The sequence below is a fragment of the Trachymyrmex septentrionalis genome, unplaced genomic scaffold (assembly GCF_001594115.1).
Source record: "Trachymyrmex septentrionalis isolate Tsep2-gDNA-1 unplaced genomic scaffold, Tsep1.0 scaffold6, whole genome shotgun sequence".
Taxonomy (NCBI): domain Eukaryota; kingdom Metazoa; phylum Arthropoda; class Insecta; order Hymenoptera; family Formicidae; genus Trachymyrmex; species Trachymyrmex septentrionalis.
The window spans coordinates 1,709,703-1,737,271 of record NW_017305778.1 but is presented as its reverse complement, the minus strand read 5'-3'; the positions used below and the strand labels follow the sequence as shown (position 1 = coordinate 1,737,271).

At 33.4% G+C, this 27,569-nt stretch overlaps 1 protein-coding gene across 1 annotated transcript in view; it reads left to right on the top strand.

The window, feature by feature from the left end:
* Positions 1–27,569, top strand: part of LOC108752345 (dipeptidase 1) — a 108,588-nt gene that overhangs the window by 34,210 nt on the left and 46,809 nt on the right. The window contains exons 3-5 of the mRNA XM_018493134.1: positions 3,826–3,958; positions 11,100–11,250; positions 18,029–18,098. Of these exons, the coding sequence (XP_018348636.1) occupies positions 3,826–3,958; positions 11,100–11,250; positions 18,029–18,098 (354 nt within the window). The remainder of the gene's footprint in view (positions 1–3,825; positions 3,959–11,099; positions 11,251–18,028; positions 18,099–27,569) is intronic.

Sequence of the window (27,569 nt, the reverse complement as noted above, 5' to 3'; positions counted from 1 at the left end):
CGATTAAAGCCCGTCACTATTAGCGGCGTTGCAATTCACAGTGCAATTTCTGTCGGTGGCAGACATTGAAGGAGGGGGGGAGGGGGAGGGGGGAAGGCATGACGAGAAAAAGCGGAAGTGCTCTCGCGCCTCCTCCGTGTACGTTGATTTATGACACTGCGACGGTAACCTCACGCTTCGAGCATAAATTTCGTCCGCGTTGTTAAATAAAACTTCCTGTCGACGCGACGACGCGCGATGCGCGACTTGTGCATAATGCGAAAAATTCGCACCGAAGTAACCATAGCCTCGGTTCCGACCGGGCGCAAGAACTTAATGTTTCTCATTTCCAAGTTCCGACAGTGTCGTCCGACGGGACATCAGCCAGCAGCCTCTTGATAAAAATTTATTAACTTCGTTTAATCGCGTTTTCTCATTTTCCAAGAGAAATATGTGTACAGGCTGTACAATGTTAAATATCATAGGAGCAATAATAACTCAATCCCATGGTTAAATAACATTTTGTTATTTTTAACTTCTATGTGTGACAAAATATAAATCAATTCATTTCTGTGATTCAAACAACGTCCATTAATATATGCACTTACAAGGGATTTTATGTATTTGCATGAGCAGATGAATTTAGAAAAGAGCATAGCGGCAGATAAATAATTTTAAGGGGTGAAATAGCTTTTTGTAGATGTAAAGCAGTTTTTAACGTTTTCGTTACATCTAAAAAATAATTAAAAATATTATTAAAAATTTATATAAAACTTGTATTGTAAAATTATTTCTATTCATCTTTAATAATATTTTTAAAAAATAATTTTCTTATAAACTAATATTTTCAAAATTATTTTTTAAAAGTTATTATTTATGTAGATAACTAGAGATAATTTTATTATAAAACTTTTGTATTAGATATTTTTTGCTATCTCGAATAATTTTTGAAATATAACGAAAAGAGCTAAAACATTGTTTTATATATTTATAAAGAGTTTCGCCCCTTAAAACCTTTATTTGCCGCGACCTATAGAAATAATTAAAGATAACTCAATATGAATATAATTTTATTCATTTTATGAATTTAACAGTATGATAAAATGTGGTAAGGGAGAACACTATTAAATATCAAAGGTAACTCAATCTTTTAACGACTTAATTATGGTTAAATATCATGTATTATTTGTATTAACAATATTATTTGTACTAATAATCATTATCTAAACATTATTAAGCACTTAGATCCAATCCAACTGTTCTTGTTTATGTTTTGCACAACAGATTTCTTGAGTTAAATAATATTTTGTTATTTTTAATTTCCATGTACGCCAAAATTTAAATCAATCCATTTCTGTAGTTAATAAACAATCTACATTAATGTATATATTTAGTAAATAATAAAATTAAATTTAATACATCTTGTTGATTTAAATTGTTTAACTTCATTGTTTGAGTTAACCACATATTGAATAGGCGCAGTGACAACCTATACAAATGATTAAAAAATAATTCAAATATGGTCTATTTGATATTGTAAATTTGACAGTGTACATTAAAAAGAACAAATTAAGGAAAATAAACTCTTTAGATTAATAAAAATAAAACTAAAAAGAATTTTGTGGCCCCAAGAATAAATCAAATATATAAATAAAATGCTTATACAATATAAGCCTCCGCGGTTATTGCTACACAAATTGGGTATAATTTGATATTATGAATTTAATAGTGAAAGAAATCTAAGGACTGACTTATTTGATTACAAATGATAAACATCTAAAAAATGCGAATAAATTCCAGTAATGTCAAACGGACGTCATAACGAAGAAAAGTAAGTAGAAGAAACTAATTATATCGCTGTACATGACGATCTCGCGTGACGGGAAGAGAAATAGAAATCACGATCTTCGCATCGCGTGCTTTTTGAAGTCGCATTTGCTATTTTTTGCAGCGCCAAGTACATGTCGTGCATGGAGCGTAACCTTAGGAGAGACACGTTCAGAACATTCAAATTATTCTGAACCAAGCCGTTTATTCTTGCTTTGAATGCATTGCAAAGCGATCCTTAAAGTTTTCGTTATTTATTATCATTGCCGATATCAAACCATTTAAAATGCAAATTACTCCCACGTTTGTAGACTATCGTAATACGCATTTAATTATTCCTAGCGTTATCAGATGCTACTGGATTAAAGCGGAGCATTATATGTGTCAGAAATATCTTGTAATTAGAATACGAATGCCATCGTGTTTTAAACGCGAGTAAGCCCGCGAGCCAATATTGAATAAAGATAATCCGTTGCAATAAATCGCGCCATTTTTATCGATTTTAGCTTTAGCATAAGAACAACCTACTTTATATTACAATATCGTTACAATATATCCGTTAACATAATAAATTCCATAAAGTTCAACGTGATATCAACGTGGTATCATTTACATATTTTTTAAATAATTAAATAATAATTAGTTTTACGTTTACGTTTGCTTGTTGTACATGAATTACAGGAAAATATCAATATATTATATGATCTTTGTGTGTATGTGTGTGCGTATTAAATATTAAAAAATCAGAAGCACCGCGTTCAACATATTTATGTAGATTAAGATTCCTATTTACTTATCATTACTATATCAGATTTTTAAAAGCGAGAAAATACGCAATAAAAATTTTTGCAAAATATATTAACATGGAAATGGAAATATGTTTCAATAAAACAACACTTCCCTAGTAATACAATTTATTAGTACAATATTGACTTAATATTAGTTATACGCCCCCAACACATGCCATATATTTAACCAATATTGCCAATAAATTGCTACTAGGGTTACAATCGATAAAACTAACTTGTAAAATATATCAAAAATTTATTTTGTTAATTAATAAATGACCATATATCTGAAAATAAATTATTATCATTATACATAACCAAAAACAAAATAAGCTATATTCACTGTATAGCAAATTGTCAAACCATACAGAAATTGTTAAAACCATATAGAAATGAATATGATTTAATTTTTTCTCGAAACAGAAAGACAGTTTTTTGTATATTTTGTAAGTCTATTCTATTAATTAGAAACATTATTTCATTGAAAATGATTTCTACTCAAATATATTTTGCAAGAATTTTTATTATGTGTTCTCTCTTCTAACGTCACTATCTTAAATAATAATGGTGAATGAACAAAAGCTTTAGAGCTATAGTATACAAAATGTATAAGCATAGCATAAGATCGTTTGGACTCATGAACATCCAACATAAAGTTTCCATATTCATTTACATAACATGCTCATTGGTCCAGGTCTTATACTAGCTATGCTATGTTTATGAATTTTGTGTGCTTTAATCCTTAATTTTTAAGTAGGTAATTTAAAGATATCGCAGTTGGTAGATGAGCTGCTCAGAACACTTCCAAAAAATGTTTGTTTTATGCAGTAAGAAAAATATTTTCAGTAAAAAAAATGATAGTTAAGTCAAATTAATAATTCTTGCATCAAAAATAACTGTATGCTTATATTTGGGAAATACTGAATACTATTCAAACACAAATGTTTATTAAAAATTAATATTTTCTTCAGTGTAGTTACATTTTTTTATTATATAATACAATATATTATATATAGTTAAATTTACATTAGTTATATCTTTATAAGTTTAAGGAATAAAAAATATTGAAAACTTCTGGGTATCTAGGCAATACTTTTTATTTTCCTTTCCCAGAACAAAGTTTTAACGAAATCAATATCTGAAGTACTGTGGCTCCACCTACCCACTTAAAGATTAAGCAATAAATTAAAGTGCGATTTAACTTACATACATTTCCGCTTTATCGTTGCAGTTCTGGTCCGCGTATGTGCCCTGCTCGTCGCAGCATCTCGACTCGGTCCAGCTGGCCCTAGAACAGATTGATCTTATTCGTCGATTGGTCAACAAGCATGCAGACAGTATGGTCCTCGTTACCACAGCGGAAGGTTCGTATTTTCATCCATCCATTTACGGGCTCGTGAATGCAGCGATAAAATCAAGAATGCATAAGTTATTAGCGAAACGTTAAATCCATCACGGCCTGCGAGAATGAAAATTCGCCCGACGATACATTTGGCGAAGTGCCAGCGCGATTTGACCTCAGTTCCGCTCGATACTTCCGAGCTTGGAATACTTTCGATTGAGTTCGTTTGGTCGGCACTTCGCCACTCAGAAAAATATGTGAACGACATTCCGCAGAAGAACTTTTGAAAGCCATCAATTTAAAACGCTCCCTATTTTTCATCCGACGGGAAATTTATCCACCCCAAATTATAACGAATATTCCACTTAACCTTTAATGCCAGGCATATTACTTGATAATCCGAGTTTCGCTCAGAGATTAATGTGTTGCTCGGCACTAGATCAGTTTTGCATAATTGCTCGCTATATCAATCTATTCTCCAACAGATTAATGTTTAAAGTTATAGAGACAAAATCCACAGTAATTCTTTCCCTCATCCGTACAAACAGATTTTTAGATTCATTCTATGAAATTTTTTCCCGGCCGTTATCCGCGTCCGCACTCTGCGCCGACCTTTTCCTGTAATCTCTATGTCTCGCATGTTTCGCATGCTGATGGATATTCACGAAAATAAAAATATAACTTAAAATGTCGCCCTTGGAAATGTGTCGTCTGCAGCACGTGTTCACTACGTCTCTCGGAGCGTCTGGAACCGAGCGAATCGCTACAGCATTAAATTTTCATTGTCGAATTGTGTACCTATTTCCCGTTTCAAGTTCTCAACATATTCGAGATCCCTCGACATTCGGAGGCAAGCCGGAATCGTCATTTTTCCATCCCGCGCTTCGTTCATGCATCCCTCCACATCATCTTCGCTACGTGTTCTTTCTCTCAAAAATTTAGAATGCACTTTAGACCGCGTGGAAGAAGTGCGATCCGGGAAACGAGCAATCGTTTTTCCAATGTAAGAAGCATCTTTCGACCTCGTCGAATCCATTTCAGGACGATCCGCCGATGAACAGTTGAGTTTTCCAGGTGCGATGTTTCCCTAAAGGATTGGAAAAAAAACAAGAATGTAATAAGATCGATCCGAGGGAAAAACGTTTTTCTCGTATCGGTTCTCTTCTATTTTTAAAAGGGAATTTCCACATAGAGGATCGAATATCTCACGCAGCACGGAACAAATTTATTGATGCCATAAAAAAATCTGATGATGATCGAATACGTTTGTATTGGTAAAAATACAGTGTACTATTTGGCGCGTTTCGAAAATCACATTTATACGATAAATTTTGTACGCCACTTTGTTCCATATTCGTTGCCACTTTGCAATAACAAATTGTTACAGCCACTGAACTTGTCATGTTTTCATTTTGTATTTGCTTTTCAAAAGATTTGAATTAAATAAGAATAATATACTAACTTTTCTTTTTTAAAAACTAAAAAGATAATTGAGCCATTGAAATTTTGATAAAAATCAAAAAGAGATAATTAGAAAAAAGTTAAAAATCTGTCAAGTATTTTAAAAGATTAAGATGTGTTTTAGATATATTCTTATTTTAGAGATTTTTGTTAATGTTTATGTCGTATTATCTCATAGGCTTTCTATAATAAGTTCATTATCTAAGTTTTAAGTTTTAAGCCGTAAGAAATTGACCAATCATAATCAATATTCTTTTTATATGTGATTGGTCAATTACATACGGCTTAAGATTTAAAGCTTAAATGGAAATTGTAGAAAATCCACTTTTGCGTTAATTTTATGATACCGCCATATAATTTAATAAAAAAAATCGCTTTTTTCCCCTAAAGGTATTTTTATTATTACATTTATTTTTGCAGCTATTATAATCATAATGTTTTGACATGAATATCGTAAATGTAAGATTTTGATAGAGTTTTCTTTAAACATGCAAAAATTGGAAAAAAAAAGAAAAAGTCGATGATAACGGCAATTACAATGAATCTGCAACACTTAAAAAATAAGAAAAAATGAACAAAGTCCCGATAAATAGCTTCGCTTTATCGATTGATTTTTATTTGTCGTGTGTATTTCTAAGAAAAGATAGATATTCGCGAGACGGATATTACAGAGACGATTTTATCAAGTTTAATATTACGGGAAATAGTCATTATGGTTTTGTTTCTCCGCAAGCATTATATAAATAGAGTTACTCGAGGCAATCGAAATGAATATTTCAATCAAACACGAAATTAAGCAATATTGATGAGAATTATATTAAATATTTTATGATATTTATTCAATGAAACCTTTGATAGAGCGTTATTCGAAGAAGTTTGAAATGGAAGAGATTAAAGCAAATTTTGCTTAATATATAACAGATTGGGGATGATCTTGTATAGAAAATTCCGTGCATATTCCTGCACTCTAACAGAATATATCGAATTCTTTTTCATTTTTAAATAATGTAAAATTTCTACCATAGCTTTTCACCGTCTCAGTTGCTATTGTTTCTTTCTTAACGTTCGCTTAAAGGAAGCATCTCTCCATCTCTCTATCTCTCTCCCAGTTATTTTTAATGTGTCTTATTTTGCGAGGATGTATACGCGTCAGACGAATTCTTAGAAAATTTCCTATATTTGGTGAGCAAATATTTGCTGCTGGATTTCGCCGTTCCGCTGTCACAATGCGCGCTGTCTAAGCGTAACGCAAATCCGATGGGAAGATGATGGAACACGAGGAAGATGCGCCGGATGGTAAATTCCAACTGGAATGGAAAAATGTCGGTCCGGCGCTACCCCGACCAACGTACTCCGTTCGGTAACCCCGAACGTCGACGACTGTATGTCGCCGTGCACATCCATATGCAAATGAACATAAAATACGCATATGTACGTTCATACATACGGACAGCTGATTGTACGAAACCGACAGCCCGTTCCCGCCTTCCCTCTCCACGTGTCACGGGGATTTTTTCATCGCTGATTAAAAAGGCCAAGGTATATCACGGAAAAATGTAAACGCTCGTTGTAATTCCGGCATACGTTGTTTCACATTTTCGCGTGATATTTTTTTCAAGTGTCGAATCCACCTCGTCGAATGGCGTTTCTGAAGAAAACAATTTCGCGCAGTATTCGCCAGTATATCTGTCTCGAAAAAAGTCACGTTTAATTTTCGGAGTTGCATTTACGTCCTCTACCGCATTTTTCCTTTGACACGTGGTAGATATAGAGAAAATCACGTACTTTACGCGTGCAATCCGTTCTCGATTCATATTTCTCGAAGCATTGTCTCCGCTTGTACTCGCAGTACATTTATGCAAGCGTTGATAGAAAGACAAACGATCGTACGTCACCGTAAAGCAAACCACGTGCTCGTCTTTTTAAAAATATGCAAATTTCATGCACGTTACACATCACGGTGGTGTGCTATCTTTCCCGTCTGGCAAAAGGGGGTTTCGCGCGAAGAGAGCTCGCAAGTGAGAAAGTACAAAATATAGCACTTTGGGGAAGCAATCTGCCAGATGGAAGAAAGGGCTCCAGTAGAACGCGGAAGATGAGAAATTCCAGGAGGAATGGAAGAATGTTCTGAAACCATGGAGCCCGCCGTAGCTCCTCCGATAATGTCGAAACGCTAGTCTTGGTATATACGTGAGCGCGAGCACGTACATACATTCGCATACACTTTGTGCGAGATATATGTGCATACGTACGTGCAGGGACACCCCGAACCGATACACTCGCAGGATCAAATGTATCAGCGTTACGTGCGGGCGGGTGCAAAAGTATAAATCGCAGGCCGCACTAAATCAGGTGACCATCGACAGCACGCGTTTTATTTGCGTCACTCTTTTTTCCTCCATTCGTCCATTAGAGAAGCCATAATACAACGTAATCGTCGGCGACGTCAACGGGAAAAATTAAAGCCGCGACAAATGATATTCGCTTACGACGCATGCAATTTATTTCGAAAAGTCTGAAGAAATGCGTCGTTAAGCTTTACGCCGTTAAAAAGTTGGAGAAAGGAATTCGTTGAAAGCTAAAGGAGACAAAGTTAAAACGATCTTAAATACACGGAAAGAAAGATTTTGCTAGAGTATTTAAATATATGCAGTTAAATATACATCTAAAAATAAATTTAGTTAGATATACATTTAAATATAATTTTGTTAGACCAAATTATGTAAGATTCAATGTTTGTTAGATTGTCCAAATTTTGTACAGCATCATTATTGACATTCAAAGATGTATCGTATACATTTTTAACAAAATGAAACCATTATGAACAAACTATAGATTTTTCTATCATTCTCTTAATTAAAAAAGTGACACAATTCAAGAAATGTGATTTTCAAGTTATTATCAAGTAAATTACTCTAGATATCAATCATCAAAAGTAAATTAATTTAACTTCACAGTCTATTTGTCAAATAGCATTATGTCATTCTTAAGGTTTTTAAAGAGATTGTAACATTTTCTATGAGAGTGACAAATTTTGTGTTATTTTTGTAGATAAAAAAGAGAGTTTTGACAGAGAACGTTTAAAAACAATTTTGGTGATTAAAATTTAAAAAAAATTATTTTATTTTGAATTTATTTATTTTAACTGATCAAATATAAACGGCTTGGATATTCGAATTATATCACGTTTGATAAATTATTCCAGATTTGTTATAATTTTGTAGGATATTAAAATCATCACAACTCAACAAGGATAATTTTTTTAAAGGTTATATAAAGAAAATGACAAAATTGAATGGTTATACTTCTAAGAATATATTCTTTTTATCGAATATATTACTTGATAGTCAATAATTTTTTGTTAAATTATATTATATTTTCCCTTTTTTTCTAAAAAACTTAATTTTTTATAATTATCACTATTAAAGTAAGAGAATGATATCGTATTTGAAAGTAACATAGAAAGTGAAGTGGCAAATTTGTAAAATTTGAATAAGAAATATAAATAAAAAAATTTTAATAAAAAACCCATATCAAAATTATTTCAATAAGAAGTAAATATGTTTTTAAAAAATAATTAAAATATTGTATAATAAAATGAAAAAATTTTTATTTGAACTATAATATTGATCTTATTGATTTGATTCATGTGTATGTAATATTCATTTTTGTATGGAAAGTATAAATATTTCACTTACTTTTTATAGAGACTGTACATCCCTAAGCATTGTATATATTTATTTTAACAATTTAATGAAACTCTTTTCAGATACGAATCTAGTTAAATTATCAGACATTTCTATAATAAAACCGTTTTCTCTGTGTAGACACGTCACAAGTTTTCGTATTGAAAGATGGCTTCCACGATCTGTCGTCCTAAAAACGGGATTATACATTTAAAAAGTATGCAAATTCTAGTACAGGCACTCTTCTACTTACAAACTTTCGTTTCACAAACTTTCGCAAGTACGAAGAAAATTATAATTCGTCAATGCCAGCGCTGTGAGGGTCGCTCGCATAAAGAAGGAAGTAGACCGATTTAATCTTTAAAGGAATAATGCTTGCTTTTTTAAATTTGTACGTGTGTTTTTTTAAATTTTAGTAGAATAGTCATTTTGAGTTATAAAAGACTGTAAAATTGGCATGTCCTAAAATCATAAAACTAAATTTATCTCCGAAAAACGTTTATCCTATGCAAAAGCCCTATCTGCATGAGCTCTTCAATTATCGATCGTTCGACCGGTACGCGAGTGTAGGCACGTTGAACGTATTAAAAATATACACCGGTATATATCGTAACGATGCAGCGCGGGTATTATGTATTCCGGTTACTGCTTTTGTGATATTACCTCGCTGCGGAACGATATTTTTAGAAGCGCGATAATCCGCCGTCGGCGTCAAGTGTATTACTTCCACCTAGCTGCCGTGAATTCTTTGTAATTGGATGATAAATTACACCGCGTACTTTTTTTCCCCCTTTTATCGAACTCGTCCGTAAAGCTACCGTGAACCGACGCCGGAGTATCGTAGGTAACCACTAAAAATTCGTCTGGGAAGACGCTATAAATATATATATATATATATATCGTAATCATATATGTGTAATTTTACGCAAACGTATTGACAGCGAGACACACCTCGCGGACCTTCCCCTCCCTCCCAACGTGTGTCCAACGGGTACTTTAATCAAATCCGCAAAACGCAGACCGCAAAATTGGATTCCCAGATATACCGCCAACCAGATCTCGCGCCGTCCAATTCGATTAAGCGATTAAACGTCGCAGATCGAATTCGCGGAACGCTGACAAAATGCCCGATTACCTGATTAAGAGCTCCGATTCCACAAACCGAGCTTTTCTTCGATCGGATTTCGGGCTTTGGACGCCGTACACCGCGCCGGGGTTAATTAACTTTTATTTACACTTTGTAATTAACGATCGCGATGAGACATTCCTGATAATCACGGGCAATTTGAAAGATTTAATTAATCCGAAGATCGGAGACGCCGGATAAACTCGTTTAATTATGATCCATGTGCATCGCGCATTGTGCACATCGTAATTGAATTCTGCACTCGCCTCGTTCACGCTGAAAATCGTGCAAGACAAAAGGGGATTGTGAAAAAGATATTGCGTTCATAACTGAAGCATTTTTCTCTGATGAAACTTCCGTTTCAGACTCAATTCCGGTATATACGTACATATGTCCGTCGGAAGCGCTCTTTCCGGTGTGACTTTGTCGTTGTTTTCTAATGTTATGCAAAGAGAATTTGCAAACTTCGCAGATCCACTTACCATCGGTATTACTTATCGAAGATACAGTCGGAACTTCGTAACGACGTTCCAGCCGTTATTAGATTCACGTGTCACTCGCGTTGCGAAAGCTCGTGAGAGCGAGATTATTCTGCCGAGAGAAAAGTTGGACAAATCTGGATGGAACCGAAATGTAGAGAGCTTCTCGTTTATGTCGCTCCTTCGTAATGTTAAACAGCAGCCAGGGTTAAAAGTGCATTGCATGTGGGGTTTATCTGAAACACACATCCGGCACATTCATCCTCGAGTTATCGGGCTCTTATGATACAAATCCAACGTCCCATCTGAGCAGAAGTCCACATGTGATAAGATTTCAGATTCATGCTATGAATAACGATAGGAAAGAAAGGATACATAGATACAGAAATAAGTTATAATGTATGGTTACAGGTATCGAGAGGGCGCATAAAGAGGCTAGATTAGCAAGCCTGATAGGAGTCGAAGGGGGCCATGCTGTTGGAGCGAGTCTGGCGGTCCTGAGGATGCTGTACGAGTTGGGGGCCAGGTATCTCACCCTCACGCACACGTGTAACACGCCTTGGTGAGTGTGCCAGCGCAGAAATAAGAATGTCGACGATCAAGCTTTAAAGCGGTGCACAATACGTGAAGCGAGTATAACGCGTTACGTTAACCCATTACACTTGTATCACGCAAGCTGCAATTTCCTTAGACTTTAGAGGTTCTTACTTTTTATCTTTATACGTACACAAACTCAAACTCTAAATCAGGTTCAAACTCATTTCGCTTCAAAGCGTTAAATAAAAGCGTATACGGTAAACGCAATCGAATTAATCTTTCGGAGCTGACACCAAACTCTATCTAATCTTTACATAGTTCGTTTTCCCTTATATTAAAAGTGATAACTTAAAAAATTAGTTTTTCAGAAAAGGAGAAAAATTATTTTTTAATTTGGTTGGTCAACAAAATTGACTAACCAAATAATATTAACAAAAAGAAGAGACTTTTAGAAATGTTAAATATCGTTTTTGTACATTTTCGTTTCACAATCCTTAAAAAAATTGCCGCTTTTAAATTACGATTTTGATTCTACAAAATTATAACAAGTTTGCAATAATTCATTAAAAATAATATAACTTGAAACATCAAAACAGTCAGTATTTAGCTTAATCAGCTAAAATGATTAAATTTAATAAAAAAACAATTTCTTCTCCAAACTTTGATTGCCAAAACTATCTTAATTATATAAACGTTCTATGTAGAAGGTTTTCCTTTTTATCTACAAAAACGATATAACTTTAAAAATTTGTCATTTTTGTAAAAAGAATTATGAGTTCTTTAAAAATCTTAAAAATAACACAAATACTATTTGGCAGACAATCTATGAAAGTTAAATTAGTTTACTTTTTATGATAAAATAATCTTTACCTAACTCGTTCATGGTAATATCTCACATTTTTAATTTGTATTTCTTTTGATGTAAAGGAACAAATTAATGCTGAGTTTTCACTCATTTAATTTATGTTAAAAAAATATTTACTAATTAATTTCAAGAAACTAAAATAACTTATATAAAAAAGAATAAATACTAAATATATTTTAATAAAAACAATTGAAATTGCAGATGTAATCTAAAAAAAATTTAATTATTTGACACTTTTGACTGAAAGAAATTTATAATTGAGTGGGTCCAATAAACCTGTCACGAGCTCTGGAAGGTTAAGATAAAAGATTGCTTACTCACATGAGATAACTTTCAAGTGCCAAAATTGAAGTTTGAATACGTTTCATTTTACAAATCGAAAATAGCTTTGTAATAATTCATTACGCTTACTAAAGATTGCAAGATCTAAACTCAACATGTAATCGACGAGCGAAAAAGAGTCAACAAATGTAAATAATTTACAACGGACCCGCCCCATCCAGGTCAGAAATTGAAATAAAAATATATTACCCTATTTGCATTGATGCGTGAATAGTGATTATAGTATAGAATTTTACCATCCGGCTGCTGAAAATGGACCACAACCCGTGTAATAACGTAGGTCGTCGCGGCAGATGCAATCGCTGGTGCCTTTGCTGATAGGACTTTTCATCCGCATTGCCTAGAGCGAAACGCTCGTTCGACGGTAGTAATTCCAAGCCGAACAGTTTCGTTCATTTCTCGTGCATTAAAAGCTATCGCTTTGAACGCGAGCAGTAAAACGTTTAACGTAAACGGATTAAAGTTCCTATAATAGTTCGCGCGCGAACCGTAAGAGATCAACGGCATAACGTTACCACGGTGCGTTTTTGCAGTAATCCGCAAAATTCACGGACAGCATAGTTTTATGGTATTACCTAGTATGACCTTTCAAAGCCACGGCCGCATTGAAAAAAAACGATAATTGCAGTCGAAGAATCGGTTATATAGGTCGTCTTTTGTGGATTATACTTTTTATACTTCAAAACATTTCGTAAAATAAATTTTAATTTCCGTAAAGTCAACTAAGTGAATAGACAATATTGCACCTAAATCGATCATTTTGCAGTCAGAAAAAATTTCAAAATCCTTTGGTGCGTTCAGTACTATGGATCATTGAGCAAAATTACCAAAAAAGAGATTAATATATGTTTATTTATTATAACATTCATAATATAAAATAGATAAGTTATTTTATATTACAAATATTATAATAAATAAACATATTAATCTCTTTTTTGCCAATTTTTATTCAGAGAGTGCTCAGTAAGCGGTCTGCATGCATCCCTTATTTTTCAGAAAACATGAAAAACCTGCGGCAGTATTAATTCATCATAAATATTCAATTACTATTACATTTTATTTATTTTTATATTAATAGCCAAAGAAACTTCTAGCACTCAAATATGTAGGTACCTACATATAATAGAAATAAATGATACATATTCTTCGAACCAAAAGTTTTGGAAACACTTTCAAAAATTGATACATTCTTCGAATTACTTATTTAAATATCCATATAACAATATATTTAAATAATAATTTTTTACATTCAAAAGCTGTTATTGGATTCAAAGAATTATTGTTAAAAAGACATGTTAATAAACACATAAAATGTGATTAACCCAAAAAAAATATAAAAATACAAGTAAATTACAATAACTGGAACCATTTTTATAATAATAATAACTATAATTTATAGTCATTTTCGGTGCCAAATATATATGTATATATATATATATTTTTTTTATAGAACTTACATATAGTTAATAATTACTAACATTATAGTATAATAGCTAGGACTGAATTTGCTTTGAAAGCTTTGACATTTGAATTTCGAGGCTTCAATGATTTGAAGTTTCGGCATTAACATTCTTTGAAGATCGAAATATCAAAAAATCAAAATTATAAATGTAATTAAAAATTATTAATGTAATATAATTAATAATGAATATATTTTCATTAAAAATATATTTGCGAATATACAAATATATTTACGAATACGTATTACAAATATATTTCCATTTTTTTCTATTCGCACAAATATATTTTTCGAAGCTTCAAAGCTTCAAAGCTACGAAGTTTCGAAGGCACCTTAAACTTCGACAGTTTCTAAGTTAACTTTGAAGACTCAAATTCTTTCGAAGCTTCCAATCTTCAAAGTTGTCAAAAGTAACAGTCCTAAGTAACAACCACAATTATGGTAACATGTATAATAATTACAGTCACAAATACGAAAAATGTTTCAGTGTATGAATATTTGATTGAGTAATGTCAAAAATGTCAATTTTTTAAAAATGATTCTAAACTATTGATTTGGAGTGTATAATAAAAACGGAAAAAAATTTCAATATTTTTACAAACAAAGTTCTTCTTTAAAATTTAATTACGACGTTATTCCAACCCTTGAAGTTACTCAAAACAATCCTTTTCTACCGCACGTCGAGCTGTTTCGGAATATAGGAATTATCGAACGGGAACGCGGAGTTACGTGAAGATCGCAGGTTGTATGGCCCAGCTGGTGCCGCAGCAGATGGAGCTTCGAAATATTCCGACAAACAATGGCCGAAGTGACGGTGAACTTTTACGAGACATCTCGACGGCTGCAAGACGAACGCGACAGAAAGCTTTTCAAACTGATGTATCGCGAAGGTATCGCGCATTTCGACATGTCGTTCTTCTACGAGCGAGATGAGCTCTGATCGATCTGTCCCTCCCGATTTCGGCTTCCGATTTTATGGCATTGCGCTCTGTTTTACGACGTCGCGATGAAGAATCGCTGCTCTATTATAGATAAATTTTGGTACGTTACCAAGTTTATGGCTGGAATGGATTTATATTTATCTTCCAAACACTCTTTTTGCTACCTCATAAAATTTTTTCAATAGAGATTTTTATCAAAACCAACACAACACGATTATGAATTTTGAAATTTTTGCGTCAATTTCAATCCAATATTGTAAAAATTACGTCCAGATTAAACTCACCAATTTCCGCATTTTATTCAATTAGGCAACATGTTCATTACACGTTTTGTTTGAAATGATCCAAATTAAGGGTAATTCACGAAGAGTAATTTAAACAAGGTACGTTTACTTAAAATGCCGTGTTTTACAACATTCTCAGTATTTTCATGTAACCAAGAATAAAAGAGGATTTCAGGCTATTTCTTCGAATAATACTTCGTTATTACGCGACGTATAATGAGGGACACGCAAAACGGCGATCAACTCGTCCAGCTCCATTCTACAAGCATATTTAATGGAATTCTAAAGTCGTTTGTTTTTTTTACCGATTAATTTTTAAATAAATATTTTCCTATCTGTACTTTTACAGATTTAAAAATTTTTTCCATAATTAAAATATAAACAATAATGTAGTTCAAATCGGTCGATTTTATATTAAAAACAAAAAAATCGAAAAATGATAATTTGTTTCGGCTTCTGGTATTGTTTTGTAACAATATTTGTTTTATATAAAAGTTTCGTATTTTGTAGTTTTTAGAATTAAGCTTAAATATCTAATATAAAAAATTAATTAGTTATAAAATTTGTATGTATAATTTGTACATACGATATTGATGTAGTAATATGATGATGTTTCAATGACACGTAAATCGTATAGATTCTACTGATGCCCTTTTCTATCAATAGATTAACTTTAACCTCTTCAGATTTGATTTTATTGGAATTATATTTAACAAAAATTTATTAATTCATGCGCACGTTGATGAGTAATTTATACTAAACAGCTAATTTTTTGTTAATTTTGACTATTTCTCCAATGTGTACATTATTATACTCGTATACATCAGATGTAGAATTAAATAATTTCAACGGATATAATATCTTTAAATTTGATGTACATTACGCAGAGTCTAAAGGTGTTAATCTCGGTTCAACTTGTTTTTCATCTTTTTCTAATTCTTAAAATTGGAAAAAGAAAGGAGTTAGTTGAAATAAAATTAAAATTAAATTACATTGGTAGAAATGAACTATATTGAACATGAACCGGTAAAACAAACTACTCTAGGATCCCCTTAATCTGGCCTAAGAAAAATGCCACGCGAAAATACGGCACATCAATAAAAATCGTCAACAATAGGAGCGTACCGAGAGCGATTTATTTCCGCGACGGCCGTTATATTTCATGCATCCCTGCTTTGCTCATCCGTTGCTTTGCAATTAAATCTCGCGTGTAACATGATAAATCCCGTCCGGATTAATGTATATTGTAGCAATATTATACGCGTCCGTCGAACAACCGGCATTTCACGATAGATAGGGCGATTACGACGCACGGTCAAACAAAAATGCAGCTGGTTGCTGCTGTCGCGTCTCTCCAGGCGAGCGACCATAAATCCGCGAAATCGCGTTTACGCAGTGCGACAGGTGCCCGATCGTTGAGTCCCACGTGATTAAGTTCGATACGGCGGAACGTTCGACGACGGCGCCGTGTACAGCTTCGAATTGGCCACTCGAACTGAACGAGAGGAAAAGCCGCGACGTTTAATGGCGCGTGTCGTCGTCGTCGTCATCGTTTGCAATTAAATTCGGCGGTGTGGCTAAAACTTATAGCCGCGATTCCCGAAATCGAGTCGAAGGATAGTGCAACGCGACGGCCGATTATGGGCTCGGTTATCGATTATCGCTACCATTATTGCCACCGCATCATTGCTCCATTCATGACGGCTTTAGGGGATACGGCGCTAATGCGCACGATTGTCAGCGTGGTATTACCTCGAGTCTTCGAGCTGACGCCTAAAGCACGTCGTACGTCTCGCGTATAATCCCTATCTACATAAGATATTTAACTCTCCTTCGTCTGTACACTCCGCCGACAGTTGTTATCGCGATTAGTCGCGTGCCCCGGGAGAATTGGGATGACATAATGTAATATGTGATTAAGACATGTGTAATGTGTGTACTGAAGAAAATAACTTCTAGGGAGAACATTAGGAAAGTCTATTTCTCTCGGCGTTGACAGATAGAAATCAGTTGTTTTCTTTCGCATAAAACCCATCCAATTCAACGGGACGTAATTTACTCACGTTACATCACAAATCCAATTATCAATACATCATACTGCACAAAAATATATTGTTAATCCTATCAATGAACCATAGAGAAATGTTCGTAATTATTCCGAGATAAAACTACAAAAATTGAGAATTAAAAGGAATATTGCAAATAATATATATACATATATCGATTTTTTATAAAAAAAAAGTTATTATGAAATTACACTAAACAAAATTAATTAATTAATATTTGTAAAAATATTAATTATTTAATAAATATTTGTTCGAATAGTTCTAAGTAAGTATTTACTAAATGTAAATATAGGTATATTTATTTGGTATAAGAACTATTAATTTGATTAAACTATCACTTTTTTATTAAGTAAATATTTACTTACTATAAATAAATGTCAATATTATTTAAAAAATATGTATAAAGATTTATTAATTTTTTTTAAGTATATAAATTATTCACGTTTTCTTAGACTTATTCTGTTCAATTATTCACATTCTCTTAGGCTTATTCTGTTTAAAAAAACGTAAAGAAATCGAAATAGGCAGTAATATTTGAATAGACAATAATAATGAGACTTAAGTTCACTTCAAAACCATTTATCGTATCTAATGAACGCTATTGTGTAATGTACATTTAATGAAGTTGCATACTAGAATATTCCCGAGATCATTCGGAATAGAAACAAGTTAGTTGTGGTATGATTACGAACTAGCCATTGTGGCTTGCCGCGAACTCCTGTCCTGCGAATAATACTATTGTCGTTATCGTTACGGGTGCGTGTGGAGACCTGTGATTAGAGAGAATTCTATCGCCATAACATTCACAATTGTAGCTACTGAGTTACTGACCTGTTGGTTCGTTAGGGCAGACTGCAGCACGGCAGATGAACCCGGTCAAGTGCCTCAAATCGGTGGTCTCTCGAATTTCGGCAAGGTGAGTACGATATAAAATATTTTACAAACTTACACGTTACTTCAATGTACATTGCGGTTCGAATTTTCTCATATTTACAAAGATATTCGCTTCTTTACTTTAAAAATACAATTTAAAAAAATTAAGTTTCCCAAAAAAATTAGAACAACTATTTTTCAACTTGATAGAAAATTATTAATTAATCAAATAATATCAAAAAGAATATCTTAACATATTCAAATGTTATTTTTAATTTCACAATCCTTAAAAAATCATTCTTCTTGAATTGTGATGATTTTCTTTTTAAATCACCCTTTTCCAATTATGATTTTTATGAAGTTAGTTTTATGAAGCAGTTAGTTCTGTTTTGATCACTGAGAGAGAGAGGCATGGTTTTTCGTTGTGGTTAGACTTAACTTGATAATAGAAAAATTGAAGTTTTTTAACCAAGATCGATCACTAAGTTAATAATTTTGCAGTAACTAACTTTTAAAATTATCACACTACAAAACCATCAGTTCAGTAATTAATCATAGCTAGAGAAATACAATTTTTACATTATTACCAGATTAAATGAGGTTAAAATTATCATTTAAGTTTTTTTTAACCAAAAAATAAAAAACCAGGCCTGATAAGATAATGTTTAATTAACTCATTCATAATAATAATGTTAAAATTATGTTTTTTTTTAATTATACTACTTTTGAAGAACGATATAAAAATTAATATTGAATAAGAATGTACGTAAATGTGTATTACGTAAACGATAATGATATACTGTTATTTATATATTCGTAATATTTCATTCCTTTAGAATTCTCTGTGAGGTTTATGAGATTTTGTGAGAACCGCAAACGCGCATTCCGATTATGGCATCAGACACGATTTCATGAAACACGTAATATCCCTCTATAAATCTATCATGCTTTATAAAATTATTTTCGCAAAAATAACATACATCTCTCTGCGTCATATACGTGATGTAGAAAAAAAGTTACAACCAGTGCTATCAATCCTGTTTGCTATTATTTATGACGCAGTCACGCGTAAAATGGAATTGGAAAAAGAATAACATAGGTATTCGCATATTGAAATATAATACGATTTGATTGCATTTCTTTTCGAAACAAATCTCTCGAAATTTACCGGATTAACAGCTTTAAAGTTCGATTATGGTGTCAAACAGAATTAAAACACACTTTCTGTCCGCTCTCGACTCGTTGCAATAGAATGACCGATTTTGACCGCGTCAGCCATATTCAACTGAGAGTTTAATCGTAAATCTGGTGTGCTCAGTGCGCCCCTCTCCCGCTTGTATCGACGTATCGTCCATAAATATACGGATTTCAATGAGAATTTAAACGAAAAATGGTTTCACCAAAGTGGAACCGAAATGTTTTTGGTTCAATCGGAGATCCATCGGGAACGCGGTGATATCGGATTTATTGCTGCGGTGATTTCGCCGCGGTCTGTGCGTATGCACAGGAAAAGCTGACGCTATAACGCAATAATAGTATCAAACCTTATGATATATACTATTTGCTCGTTGCACCACGCATTTTAGTCGTAAGACCAATAAAAATAGTATTAATGCGATACGTATTAGTGTCGTACTTTACACTCTGCAAATGTTGTTCATCAATGGAAAAAAATTAAATGGAAATAGTAATTAATTTAATATTAATTAATAGACAGAACGATTTTGATAAAGATTTTTTGATAAAATCTAAAAATTTGAATAGATATAGATTAGAAAAAAATTGTGTTAAATCATTAAAATAAGTATGTAGAAATGTATTCAAACATGGTGAGCTGTAAAAAATTATAACAATCACTTTGAGCGTCTTACGTAATTATTTTTAAAAGTCCAACAAAATTATTTTTTAGTATCCAATTAAATTTGTAAATACTTCAGCAAAATTATTCTTTCTATATATATATTTTTAATTACAATCAATTTCATATAATTATATTAGAACAAATTTTTCATTGAAAATTGAATGAAAGAAGATTCTGATATCGATCAAAATTCTGATTTCATTAACTATTATAGAATTATAACAAACTCGGAAAATTCGCTCATTTTTAACCAGAATGAATTCAACTAGATCCTTTTTCTAGTGTAGTAAGTAATTATTTAATGTGTCTTCAATGTTTCGCAGCACTTTAAAAGTGTTTGTAAAATAAATACTAAATTTCGCGCTAGATTTTGAGGAACTACCGATCGAGCTGATCCTCTGAAAACTACTAAAATGGATGGAGCATGTTTCAAAGTTCTACTGCACCATTGTTCGCTTACATGACGAAGGACGGTTAGTCCAACAGATTAGTGGTCGTTTCCAAATTCACTTCAACTCCCTGATACGCCAGCTCTGTCCATTACTGTTAAAGTAGCTACTTAACTTTTAATATGTAAATTTCATCGCCGAGAACTTTAAGAGCATTAGATAGATCCTCTTTTTCATAAAAGCTAGCAATATTTTGAAAGAGATATATTTTGAATAACTCGGGTTTATTAAAACACTTTACAAGAGATACAGTAGAGAAAATATATTTATCTCAACGACAAGGCGCTCGACAAAATCGAATAGAGATTAAAACAGTGATAATTTTGATGACTAATGACTAATTTGTACGGATGTAATACGGCGTGTTACTTTGAGATTAACTTCGAATATCGGTCTATTTGTAAACAATGCCATTTCTAAGCAATCACTTAAGAACAATGCCGCCTTTCATCTTTCGAGAATATATCTTCCGCTTGTCAAACTTTAAATTTCTTGCGAAAGTGTCACGTAGAAGGGTCGTTGCGAAACTTCACGCTAGGGAATAGTCTGAGCAAAAGGGATGACACTCGACAGTCTTCATCGATTCGGATGAGCTTAGGAAACAGTAACAATAAACTTTCCTCAGCCATTTCCAAGTTAGGAAATTGCAGTAATTGATCCAGTTCCATTTGTGCCATTAATGTTGTCTCTGAGTGGCTCATTGAATTTATTTCGATTATCGAAAAGCGAACTAAATTTACCGATAAATTGACATTATGGACTTGAATTAGAACAATTGGAGAAAGCGCTATAAGTTTCTGAAATCGTTTTTATATTTTTTATATTCTTAATTGATTTAATAGCCATTTAATTTGCTCTATTTAATTCGCTCCTTTCGCGCTGATTTCCAATTAATCGATTTCTACGTAGTCTTAATCATCGTAGATGTGCCGTAACAGAAATTTTGATTGTGTTTGCGACAGTGGTATGGTTAAGTCCTTGCCGATCAAGGAGGAATTGAATTTGCACCGCGGTGATGCTTCAAGCTGTTAGTTGCACGCTCAAACAGAGCTCTAAGAACTTTATCGGCGAGGAACTACCTAAGCTCGTGTTCCATTATCGATAGGACAGTGTTAGGAAGGATGTTTAATCAAATCATAACGTCTGTGTTTGCTTTTCTCTCATTTCTGATTAACTTCAAAAACTTTGCGCTTACATATATAATATAATCATATATAATCTCGTATATATTATAATTTTATTTTTGTGCTTTGTTTTTCAATAAGTACATTCTTTTATATTTCTACAAAGCAGAATACCATTAACTGTTCTACTTGTACACTTTTCGCTTAATTCCATCTATGCCGACATGTCTACGGCGTGTCTACGGAAATAAAATACGCGTCACTCGTTGCGAGCGACGGTGAAGGAATTTTCTCAAGTTCTTCCTGCCAGAAATGCACTTGCCGGTTCATTCATATTTTATGTGTAGTATAAGATCAGTCTTCCTCATTGCGCGTTTATCCAACTGTACTGTCGGATATCATTCGTCCTTCAATGCGCAGCAGAAATAGAAAATAGAGAAAAAAAGAAGAAGAAAGAAAAGTCGATAAATAAATAGATAAATAAATAGAGGGGAAGAGGAAAAAGAAGAAGGAGAGAGAGAGAGAGAGAGAGAATTGCAGACGATCCCAGGGACGTTTTTCGACGGGCGAAGACGCATGTGAATGAGTTTAGAGATGCGGTACAAGTGTAAACCAACCGCGGACGTAGAAATTGCTCAAATATTCAGTAGAAATGGCATGACGGGTGCACCGACCCTTATCCTTTTGGGACAAAGAAAGATTTATCGCGTCCCCACGTCGCGTCTAACCCAATACAAACATTATTGTCTCAAGACGTAAATAAAGTCTTAAAGGTTTAAAATCTGCGTGACGTTATTCGTGTTATAACGGATAAAACCATCGCGATATATGTATGTAGCTAGAATAAACACTGAGAGAAAAAGTTATTAACTTAATTAAGTTAGTTTAGCTCGTCTTTATTTAACTTAAATACACACATTCTCACAAACGAAAAAAATAAAAACGAACTAAACTAATTTAATCAAGTTAACAACGTTTTTTTCTCAGTCTATTAAATTTGCAGTAAAAAGAGATAAAGATGAGCTTGCTGCGAGTGCGATCATAAAATACATCAGGATATATATTTTTCCATTTGCCTTTTAGATTTGCTATACACGCTATACAGCATAGATTGCATTTGCTCCAAATTGTCGGAAACGAAAACAAACGGGATTGGTAACCGTGACAGATGTTGCGATTACATAACACATATACTCTTCGGTTGACACCTTTGCAATGAGTATTTCGTGTCACGTTCTCATGGTACTTTAACGGTATTCTGTAGATTCGCATCTTATTCCACGTTCGGAACGTAAGGTGGAAAATCCCGGATTCTGGTAGGCGGCACGAACGTGCACGATTAAAAATTCATAGAAAATCTTCGGGTCGGTACGATTTTACCGAATCTTGGATTTATCCGAGAACTTGGAACTTCCGGAAAAGTTCGATTGCATTAGTCCGATTGTATCGCTATGGGAAATCGAATTCGTGCGCAAAACTTTCTCGATCATTCAGAAATTGTTTCAATATACAAATAAATTATTCAGAAAGAAATGTCTTATTTTTTTATGAGTCACTGTGACCTAGAAATCAGAAAATCCCATTACTTCTGCAGGCACCATAATATTGAAAAATTGAATAGCTTTTCTGGAATCTCTTACAAATACTACAAAATTACCGTGACATCGTCTGGGCACTCGAGTGAATTAATGCCACATTAAAAGAGTTAAAGTAGAATTACGTGTAACTTTTTTCCCAGCGGATTACAGCTTGAGTTTACAATTATTAATGCGAGTGAAAGAAAACGTTAAGCGTGACGGGATCCTCCTTTGTTTCTAAAAAGCCCGCCGCTCCTAACGGCCAAAGCTACTTTCGTTCTACCATTCGAGAAAATACCAACGACGTTCTTCCCAGTTGTCCGTCGAAAGCCGCAATGTGCTTTCGCAGAGAGGACAGGAGCCATGCAACTGCAACTGTAACGGAGTACTTCCGTCAACGTGCGGAATTTACATCGCTCACATATTCGTAGGCAAGTTAACGCGACTCGCCGTTGTCGTCATCGTACTCGTTGTCGGTGGCTCTCACACACATTCCGGTAAAACAAGACGGCCACGACTCGTTTTAGCGGCGGTGGCGATAACGCGAAACGGAGAACCGTGCACTGCTCCGGTAGAACGCATTTTGATAGCAATTCTTTTTTCAGGAAAACAAACGAGAAGCGCGAAACTTTGATTGCTCTACGGCTAATGCAAAATGCATTGATATTTATTGAAGCAATATTATAAAAGTTGAGAGAGCTAAGCAATAAGGTTCTTAATTAAAGCAAGAAAATTAGGTATTATTTAGAGAGGAAACTTCCATGTTTGTTGAGGAAAATATTATACATATATCATAGACATATTAAAAAAAAAGCATTATATATTAAATTTCTGCGCAACTTTCACAAAATATTATATACTTGTTAGATTACTTATTTTGTGACAAAAAAAAAGGGAGATTACTCAAAAGGCTGCACCGTGACGAGTTTTTGCTGAGTTGCATTCGTGACTTGAAGAAAATATGCAAACGGTCGTCACGACGTCTCCTTTATTTCCCGCGAGAGATTTGCAATTCAAAGTTTGCAATTAACCTTTGCCTCTTTTAAACAAATATGAACTATACACATTTTTATAATTATCAAATATTATGACATTAATAATATAATAATAATATAGTTACATTTTATTAATATACAAAATAGTATAAAAAAAGAAACTATACATCAATTGCAAAATAAAAACAGAGCACAATCAAAAAGTGAGATATTAGCAATAATACTGCCTAAAAACCTAAACTTAAATGTAAAATAAAATTACAAATGAAACATAAATTACAGAAGGAAAAATAGAACGAAATGTATAAAAAGATATACAGAATATATATATATAAAGAAACTAAGTCAAAGAAGATTTTAATCAACAATAATCAAATGATAATGAGAACTTGAAGAGATGAAGACTATTCTCACTAGAAAAAATCTAAACTACTCACACTATAATACTTTGTGATGCTTTAAAAAAATTCAATAATATTTCTAAATTGTTTTTTTATCATCACCAATGAACAATATAGTGTCGTGACTCAAGTTCCGCATCCAATATTGACATCAACGGAATGAAGAGATTTCAAGACGGAAAGTTCCCGCTTGTGCGGCAATACATGATTCTCTGCTTAGCAACTGACTTCGATTCTCCAAGTATCGACTGCAATTGACCGGTTCGTGCACCATTCGAGCGATTCGGCATGCTTTTGACACGTTAGCTATTTATGTTCACAGACTTTCTTGTTTCATCCCCTCGTCCACACCACGTTCGAGCCTTCCTTATTTCAACCCTCCATCGTCTTATGCCCTTTTTGTTTCCCCCGAGGATAACACTTTTGATATACTAGGAAATTTCACAGAAACATTTTACGAATCTTTATTGCTGAATCCACTCTGCTGCGAAGTGTGGAAAAGAAATTGTGAAATGGTAACTCTAAAATAAAAGAAGCTGCACGCTAAAAAATCAATTTATTATCTTCGCATCCTTTTCGTGCAAATTAGATCTTGATTTTTTTTAACGTTGTAAAAGCCCCTTGATGAATATTTTTCTGCATGGACACATGTGGTGGTACAAGCATTTTAGCTTACAGATTTAAATACACGCACGTGCGTTTCGTTTCGTACGCAATTCAATGGGCCACAGACTTTCTACCGTTTTTCATTCGCAACATGTACGCGTGCGAAAAGCCAGAGTTAAAATTTCTGTTATCGACAGGTCGAATTTTTAATATCGTGCTCTCGTACTTCGTGAATTCCAAACTGCAAAAATAATTGCATTAGCTCGATTTTCTACACGCGTTCAGTCCTTCTAACAAATTTTGGTTATAACGCTGAAATAGCTTTGGCAAAAGAAATATTGTCAAAACAATTCATTTTAAGCCATTCATGAAAGTGGAGACTTCTCGGTATAAAAGCGAAGGTATGCGTTGCGAAACGCAATATCAAATTTAAATGAAATTGAAAAAAAAAACAATTTGCTGAAGATCTAAAAATTCAGCTAAATAAATTTAAAAATAATTTTATTTGAATATAAAAATTACAGTGAATGTAAAAAGTTATGTACGTACAAGAGACATTTTTTTAAAAAAAAACATTTTTTGTAAAAAATTTATAAATAATTAATATTAATTAGCAATTTATCAACAATAAATTCTGACCTAATATGAATGTTCTGTTTTAATTTACAAAAGTTTTGCAAAAATAATCACATTCATGATTTTCAAAGCTAAATCTTTTGATTGTACTTTTTGGTACGTCCAAATAATACAATTTTTTACTTCTGCTTATAATTAAAATGATCTATTTTAATTATTATACATTCGTTTTTAGTAAAATAATTTTGAGAAATATATACGTATACAATTTATTTTTTTTTATTATTAATAAATTACTAATTAATGTTTATTTTTTTTAAATAAAGTTTTTTTAAAAAATATTTTCTCTATATGAATACTTTTTGAACTCATTGTATGTAGGATACTCAAGCTGCTAGAATGCTCAAATTTGTTGCAGCTTTTTACTCATGCTTAAGTTTTCTACATAATTTAATATTGTAACTTCAAAATTATTTTCAGATCTATATCTAATAGCTACTTGTAGATACTTAGCAAAGTTCTTTGAATATAGATTTATACTGTAAGGGGTGAAAATTTAAATGCATAATATTTTTTTATGACGTATTTCTTAATTCACAGAATCATCCCGCATTTCACCACATGATCTGGTCCGTAGTTCCTTATTTTATTCCTATCTCCTCGGTTCTCATGATTCTCCACTCTGTTCTTTTCTTTCTGTCTCTTTCATCTTTTTCTTACACCATCACTTCTTACGAGCGGTGACACCGCGAGAGTAGCGAGACCGGCGGAAGCCATTTCCGTGGCACTGCCATAATTTACGTAACTGCATAATTCTTCTTGTTTCCACTTATGCAATAGGAACAACGGCTGCGTTGTGCTCGTAAAGATAAAAAATTGTCACCAGGCTCCCGAGATTGCCGGGCGTCCGTGGTAGTATTTCACTTTTACGGAGTCTCTTCACGCGGCTAACCGGTGATTCTCCCGCGCTTTCTACCTTCTTCACCTTCCCCTTTACCTTTCGTTCTCCAGTCGCATTTCCGCGTTGTGTTCCGTTCCGCAGTAGCGGACCAGCTTTAACACAGCGCCGATTAAGATCTAAAGAGCCCTCTCGGCGTGTTTCCATTTCCTGCAAGGAGATCTCCGTGAGCACCCTCAGAGGCGTTCTCCTTCAACATGATCCATGCACATGCATCGAGCTTAAATCAGACAACCACTTCTGACGGGTGTTTGCCTTCGCAGCATCAGCAGTGAAATCATGTAACATGGTAATCACGTTGCACGGCACGTATATATTGTGCTGAGGAAAACGACATACTGTTATCTTCGGGGACGATTCGCACAATAATCGTGAGCACCGCGCCGGGACAGGTAGACAATCGGCGGAATAAAGGCTTCCGATCGAGCCGGTAAACTGGGATCCGATAATGACTGCCGATCGTGGTTATCTTATTTTTGAAATTGCAGCTCTGCCGCATAAAATGAAGCTGGTCGTTCCGATGCTTGTAGAGAGGATAAAGGAGGAAGTTTAATAGGAACTCAGGAACGAGCGTTGGGACTGCAGTCATTATATTGATAGTGACTTCTGCCATTATATTGATGGCAAGCATAAACAGAAAAAAGTTTTGTACCATTTTATTATTGCCATTATCTAAATAGATAACGACATAATTATTTTTCCGGTTAATCTGAAAAATCGATTTTTCATCATATTTTACCTGAACGTAAATACAGTTGGAAAAATTTGTGTTAAATTTAACACAATACACAAATTTTTATGTTAATTTAAACATATATAGGTATAAGAATATAATAGAAAGTAACATAAATATTATGTAAAAGATTAACACAAAAGTAAACACTGATACTGAATGTAACACAGAATAACAAATATAACACTGAATTTGTAAGCAATTTGGAAGTATATTATTTCAATAAAATGAACA